This window comes from Sander lucioperca, chromosome 15, assembly GCF_008315115.2.
Source record: "Sander lucioperca isolate FBNREF2018 chromosome 15, SLUC_FBN_1.2, whole genome shotgun sequence".
In the NCBI taxonomy this organism is placed as follows: domain Eukaryota; kingdom Metazoa; phylum Chordata; class Actinopteri; order Perciformes; family Percidae; genus Sander; species Sander lucioperca.
In genome coordinates this window covers 6,427,501-6,435,000 of record NC_050187.1, presented here as the reverse complement: position 1 = coordinate 6,435,000, position 7,500 = coordinate 6,427,501, and the positions used below count along the sequence as shown (strand labels likewise).

Here is a 7,500-nt window from a genome sequence, read left to right as displayed (position 1 = left end):
ACTCGATGGCTTTCTCACAAAACATCTCGGTACCGTTACACACAAACACACCGAGCAGAAAAACTATTAATTACACTTTTAATTTAACCATAAAAGAAAAAAGTCTCTCACTGGGGGACGTCAGCTCAGTTTCGCGGCAAAATCCAAGCGTTGTGATGACGACACAAAATGACGCGACGCTTCGGCGGCTACTGCATTGGGACAAACTTCAAAACCGCGAAACGAGGTTTTTTTTTTGCTGCTGAACCCGGCTTAACGCTTTAGGTTTAGGATAGTCATGTTGTGAAGCCGTTTTACTCCCGCCAGACTGAGAGGTAAGAATGTGTGTTTGAATTTAATCTGATATTTCTGAGTGGACATTAAAACGCTGTAACACCGCAGTCCGACTTCCTGTTAGCTAAAAACCAACCGGAAAAAAAAGAACAACCAGCAGAGAGCCAACTGACTCGGCGTTCGCGGCGATCTTGGTTTAAAAATCTGACATTTTAAAGTTTAATGTTGATAAAAAAAGATACATAGACGTCTTAGAAAGGTCTTTAATAGATGCTTAGAAAGCTCAGGACCTCTCTAACAATTCGGCATAAATGTCAACACACCAAACAGCAGTTATTTCAGTAGAATCCGACTTTTTTCATGACAGTAATCGACACAACAAGGCCAAACCAAGCAGTGTAAAACGCCTTAATATTCTTCAATATTGAACGCTGTCTGGTGGGGAATCATATACTGTCAGTGCCGAATTATACAGCTGATGTAAATGTTACGATCATTGTGTCATGGTGTTCCTGGTCGGGACATAATAGTTAGAAAATTAATGCTAAACTTTCAATATTATCTGTATTTCAGAAAGGGCGATCTTCATTTGAGAATCTAACATTTTAAAGGTGTCTTGCTGATCAAAAGATACACAGACGTCTTTAGAAATATTTTAATAGATTTTTAAATCATGTAGCAACTCTGTCACATTTCGGCATAAACACAAAACACCAAAACAATAGTTATTACAGTAAAAACTGTCTCCTTCCATGACAGTCATCGGCACAACAAGGCGAAACGAATGAACGTAAAAATGTAAATATTCCTCAATATTGAACGCTGTCTGGTGGGGAATCATATACTGCCAGTGCCGAAGTATACAGCTGATGTTAATGTTGTTATAAAACTGTAAAAACGGGTGATATTGTGTTCTGTTTGTGTCGTTTTCCCGATTAAAGAGATTAACGGTAGCTTCGTAGTTAGCTAACTGGCTCCGTCGAGTGCTACGTTCAAGGGAAAGAAAATAAGCTCTTAAATGGTAATTATCTATTTCGGGGGACATTTGTGTTTTGAGGTTGTTGTTGTTGTTGTTGTTGTTGTTGTTGTTTTAAAACCGTAACTACTCGTAGCCAAAACACTGGAGGTTGTACTGAAGCTAAAAAAATGTTTGAATGTTTGCTAGAAAGAACCGGAAAAGCTTTTTGGGTTCAGTCGTAACCAGGATCATAGAAACACACGCACACACACATATAGACGGAGACACACACACACTGACACACACACACACACACACACACACACACACACACACAGAGAAACACGCACGCACACACACAGACACAGACGCAGACACACACACATACATACACACAGACGCAGACACACACACACACACACACACACACACACACACACACACACACACACAGATGCTGACACTCACACTCACAGACGCAGACACATACACACACACACAGAGACGCAGACACACACACACACACACACACACACACACAGATGCTGACACACTCACACTCACACACACACACACACACACACACACACACACACAGCTGTTGATGGATGTGTTGTCTGATTGGTTAAACATCTCTTAATAGAAAATGAAGGACCTTGTACTTGACTTGAGTATCAGTGTTCTGCTGCTGTCTGTCTACTTCTGAAGCTAAATAAAGTCTCCTGGATCAGCTGGGAAATCACATTGTCACTAAGCTGAAAACCGGTTACAAAGCTGTTATTTAACCCCAAAAGAGATGATTCAGAGTCTGTTTTGTAATTGTCTGTCTTTATAGTTTAGTATACGAGGTGCACTTGAAGGCATCATGCACTAGTTTAGCTTTCTCTCGTTTCCAGAAACCTGTATTGTTTAGGTAGTTGTTACTCCGACGCTCTCCAGAGGCCGTGAACGCAGCACAGTTTCCTCGCTCTGTGATTGGCTGCGGCGGCTGGCTGCTAGAAGGGACTCGCTCTGTGATTGGCTGCGGCGGCTGGCTGCTAGAAGGGATACAGCTACGGCAAAAACAGCTGATTTTATACATAAACACGAAAAGTTAAGTCTTAATAACAAAGTTAAAGAGGTTTCCTTTATATATATATATATATATATATATATATATATATATATATATATATATCCTGCAAAAAAGACAGAGAGATTTAAAGTATAAAGTATATTTATTTTTGTATTTAAAATTCAATTTACAAACAGTCAGTCGTTTGTTGTTGTTCTTAAACATACGTTGCACATATACAAATACATATAAGAGAGAGAGAGAGAGAGAGAGAGAGAGAGAGAGAGAGAGAGAGAGAGAGAGAGAGAGAGAGGGAGAGAGAGAGAGAGGAGAGAGGAGAGAGAGAGAGAGAGAGGAGAGGGAGAGAGAGGAGGAGAGAGAGAGAGAGAGAGAGAGAGGGAGAGAGAGAGAGAGGAGAGAGAGAGAGAGAGAGAGAGAGAGAGAGAGAGACTCAGCCTCAGCGGGGACTCTGCTCCGTCCTCCCCGGCTCTCACAGCTCCATCGCCCGGCCAGCTAACGGCCCCTCCCCCGCTGACAGCCCCGCAGTCGGTTAACGGTTGTTTTCGTGCCCTTTCCAGTGATGCGAAAGCGGAGTAACCCAGCGGACAGCGGCACCACCGGGACCACCGGGACCACCGGCACTCTGCTAGACAGCGACCTGGAGCTGAAGCAGCGTCCCGGCAGGGGAGCAGCGGGTCCCGCAGCGCGCGGCCGGAAGGGCCCGGAAGAGGACGGAGGCATGGCGGTGAAACCGTTCCGCAGGTAAGAGCCGGTACCGGGACAGGTGTCGTACTAAAAGAGAGCGCACTGTTCCCTACATTACTACTTCCGTGTTCCACTTGCCAAGAAAGTGATTTATTAAAGATTTAAGATTCAAAATCCTTTATTTATCCCACAACGGGGAGATTCACACTGCTGCAGCAGCGAGGGACAGTATCATAGTATTATATATTATATTATATTATATTATAGTAGTATAGTATATAGTAGTATAGGGGGAAACGTACAAGACACAGATATACATAAATATAAATAAAGAAGAAATAGTGACATGTATTTACTTCTTCTCTAACTTCTCAGTATTATAGTATTATATTATATATTATATTATAGTAGTATAGTATAGTATAGTATAGTATATAGTAGTATAGGGGGAAATGTAGGCTACAAGACACAGATATACATAAATATAAATAAAGAGAAGAAATAGTGACATGTATTTACTTCTCTAACTTCTCAGTATTATAGTATTATATTATATATTATATTATAGTAGTATAGTATATAATAGTATAGGGGGGAATGTACAACACATAGATATACATACATTTAAATATAAATAAAGAGAAGAAATAGTGACATGTATTTACAGTATTCTAACTTCTCCCTGAAATGTTGACTTTCATTCACGAGGCTTATATCTGACACATTATAGTACTTTTTACCTTCTTTTTTAATTTTAGATCAATTTTATATTGCTGTTTATATTTCAAACATACAGAACAGAGAAACAATTGAACAAGAGGGGTGGTGAGGGAGACCTGGGTTAGATTCCCTCTGCCATACATCAACCAATGTGTCCCTGAGCAAGGCACTTAACCCCTCGTTACTCCAGAAAAACGTGATTATGCGATCGCATAATTCAATTTATATTTTTTCGAATACGCCGCACTTTTGCCGCATAAATTGCCGATTTCCGTGCAAAATACACGGGGCTTACATGATTTCATAATCCCCGCATTTTCGTTGCAAAAAAGTCACACATATATATCTTAGCAGAAAGTTGAAAAATGTTGCGTTTACTTCACACAAGAGCAGCCATTTCCCCCTGTTGCCATGGGAATGTTGATGTAATTACAAGTTCCCGTGATTTCATCGTATAAAATTACATAAATATCCCGCATATTCTAGGATTCTATTCTATATTTTATATATATATATATATATATATATATATATATATATTCTATTCTATTCTATAGATTTTAAACATATTGCAATATTCTGCGATATATTGCAATTCATTACCTTTTTTCCAACTACAAATTTTTCCCAATTTCAAATGATGTCCCCAACAGTTAACTTAGTCAACATCTCTTTTATCTAAAAAGATATATTTCTCTGTCTGTTCATCTCACTCCAATGTTATCGCTGTAAAATGGGATTATCAAGCAGACAAACTGACCAACGTATATATAATACTAGATCCGTACTCGGCGTCTGTGTATCGATACACTATTGCCACGGAAAATATCGCGATACTATGCTGTATCGATTTTTCCCCCACCCCTAGCATATTCCGTCACATTTTTTAAGAAAATGTGCCGCATAATCAAGGATTTTAACCCGCAACAATCACAAAAAAACTCCACATTTTTCTGGAAGGACTGACTTAACCCCTAGTTGCTCCAGAGGTGTGTGACCTCTGACACATATAGACATTGTAAGTCACTTTGGATACAAGCAACTTACAATTACATGTAACGTAATGTAATGTAACATAAGCCCCGTCCCACCCGCCAACCGCTGCAGTCTCGAGGAAAACGGAACGAATAAACAGGAATCACACCTTGCCTAGTCACTCTCCTGTAGTTCTTGTGATGCTGAGGTAGAGCTGGGCGATATATGGATATTATATCGCTATATCGTGTTATGAGACTAAATATTAGGGCTGTCCTCGACTAAAGAAATTCTTAGTCGACTAACACTTATATGATTTTGTCGATTAATGGATTAGTTGATGTAATCAACAGAGCTGTGCTCTTTGAGAGGTGGTTAAGACTAGAAAAGCACAATATAAATGTAGTTAATGAACCATCTGTAAAACTGAGTTTCTCCACAATTAATCCTGCAAAAGCACCACTTTAAATCTTGTGTTTACCAGAAATGTGCTCATAAGTTTCTTGGAAATGAGTAATTAAGCATGAATAAGCATAAAAAATGACTCATCAACTAAAGAAATCTTAGTGGACTAAGACCAAAACGACCGATTAGTCGACTAATGGACTAAGAGGTGGCAGCCCTAATATATATCGTCTTAGATTTTGGATATCGTGATATCCTCATATGACGTGTTGTCTGTCCCTGGATTTAATGGCTGGACTACAGTAAAGTGATGTCATTTCTTGAACTTACCAGACTGTTCTAGCTTTTCTTTTGTTTGCCTCTACCCACTTACTGTATTTTCCGACTATAAGTCGCACTTTTTTTTCATACTTTGGCTGGTCCTGCGACTTATAGTCAGGTGCGACTTATATATCAAAATATATATAATTTAACATGTTTTTAAATGTTAAATCATACTGAAAACATTACCGTCTACAGCCGCGAGAGGCGCTCTAGGCTTGTGACAACTATATGCTGCTCCTAAAGACAACTGAGAAAGAAAAGAAAATCCTATTCTGCAGATTATAAACTGCAGGTAGTAAAATATGCAGCCGAAAACGGTAATCGAGCAGCACAAAGAAAGTTTGGAGTGAGAGAGAAACTTGTGAGGGACTGGCGAAAAGGTGACTCTTACTGCAATGAAGGAAACAAAGAAAGCTAGTCGTGCGCTGAAAGCCAGATGGCCAGAGCTGGAGGAACGAGTCCACAGATGTAGATGCACGTCAACGCTGCAGTTACGTCTCCACGCCCTGGTAGTTGTTCTGTATTCTGTTGTATAGTTGAATAACTGTTAATGTGTTACGTTAACATACCGGACACCTACCGTATTCAGCCCCTTGTTCTGTGTGCTACTGTGTAGTTGAATAACTTGCCTTTCCAGATTAAATGTCTGTTCTTGGTCTTGGATTTTGTGAAATAAATTTCTAAATAAATGCAACTTATAGTCCAGTGCGACTTATATATGTTTTTTTCCTCTTCATGACGCATTTTTTGACTGATGCGACTTATACTCCGGAGCGACTTATAGTCCGGAAAATACGGTAGTTATTATATACCAGTCCTTCCAGAAAAATGTGGAGTTTTTTTGTGATAGTTTTGAGCTAAAATCCTTGATTATGCGGCACGTTTTCTTAAAAAACGTGATGGAATATGCGGGATATTTATGCAATTTTATGCGATGAAATTGCGGGAACTCACTGCAGTTTCATCGTGGCTTCATCGCGGGGTTTGCAGCTTTTCGATGATGTTCACGTCGCGTAATTACATCACTTCATAACGTTCCCATGGCAACAGGGGGAAACGGCTGCTCTTGTGTGAAGTAAACGCAACATTTTTCAACTTTCTGCTAAGATATGTGTGACTTTTTTGCAACGAAAATGCGGAAATCGGCAATTTATGCGGCGAAAGTGCGGCGTATTTGAAAAAATGCGGCCCCCGAAATAAATATGCAGACTTTGGCTGATTATGCTTTGAATTATGAGATCGCATAATTGCGTTTTTCTGGAGGGACTGATATACACATTAATGATGATTATCAAAAATCTCATTGTGTAAATATGTTTTTGTAAGCACCAATTGTCAACCCTACAATATTGCCACGGTATCGATATTGAGGTATTTGGTCAACAATATCTGATATTAGATTTTTTTCCATATCGCCCAGCTCTATGCTGAGGTCATATAGGCTGATACCTGTGCTGCTGTGTTATAGGCTGACAGTCGATGACTTGGCTTTGTTAATCCTTGCTGTAGAGAGCTCCAGCATAACTATGTCCAGAAAACACTAGAGATGCACCGATTCCAACTTTCTAGGCCGATTCTGATTTCTGATTTTCTTTTAAGTTAGACCAGCTGATACCGATTTTAGCTGATTCTGATTTCATTTTTTCTAACCACTTTACAGCACACACATATTTATTTTCTATCTTTTCTTTAATAGAACATGTGTTGAACAGATAATGGATCACTATAAAATAGAACTATATAAATTACTCCTGGTGTGGGACATTCACACACATCTAAAGAGCAATGTTAGAACCATTTCCTTCTTTTCACATCAATATCAACTAAAGAAATGTGATTTAGGTTTTTGGTGTCGTCCCTCCACGCCCTACTTTCTCCTTGCAGGTGTTGCACATTGCAAACTTGTTATCTTCTGCACACACGCTGAAGAATTCCCAAACAGCTGACATGTTGCAGGTTAATTCACCAGGTTCCTACATGTGGAGAATAGCGCCGACACACGGAGGAGAAGTTGAGAGAAAGGAGAAAGAGAGCGTGCTGTGGCGTCCGTGCTGTGGCGTCCGTGTTGTGGCGTCCGTGCTGTGGC

At 39.8% G+C, this 7,500-nt stretch overlaps 2 protein-coding genes across 2 annotated transcripts in view; one reads left to right on the top strand and one right to left on the bottom strand.

Annotated features, from left to right (window-relative positions):
* The window catches only part of gins1 (GINS complex subunit 1 (Psf1 homolog)), an 8,644-nt gene extending 8,492 nt beyond the window's left edge, over positions 1–152 (bottom strand). Inside the window, exon 1 of the mRNA XM_031303675.2 lies at positions 1–152. This exon is cut by the window's left edge and continues 50 nt beyond it. Within this exon, the coding sequence (XP_031159535.1) occupies positions 1–25 (25 nt within the window). The 5' untranslated portion in view covers positions 26–152.
* A 30-nt stretch (positions 153–182) lies between these two features.
* Positions 183–7,500, top strand: part of LOC116052842 (lysophosphatidylserine lipase ABHD12-like) — a 26,561-nt gene continuing 19,243 nt past the window's right edge. The window contains exons 1-2 of the mRNA XM_031303674.2: positions 183–314; positions 2,864–3,047. Of these exons, the coding sequence (XP_031159534.1) occupies positions 2,866–3,047 (182 nt within the window). The 5' untranslated portion in view covers positions 183–314; positions 2,864–2,865. The remainder of the gene's footprint in view (positions 315–2,863; positions 3,048–7,500) is intronic.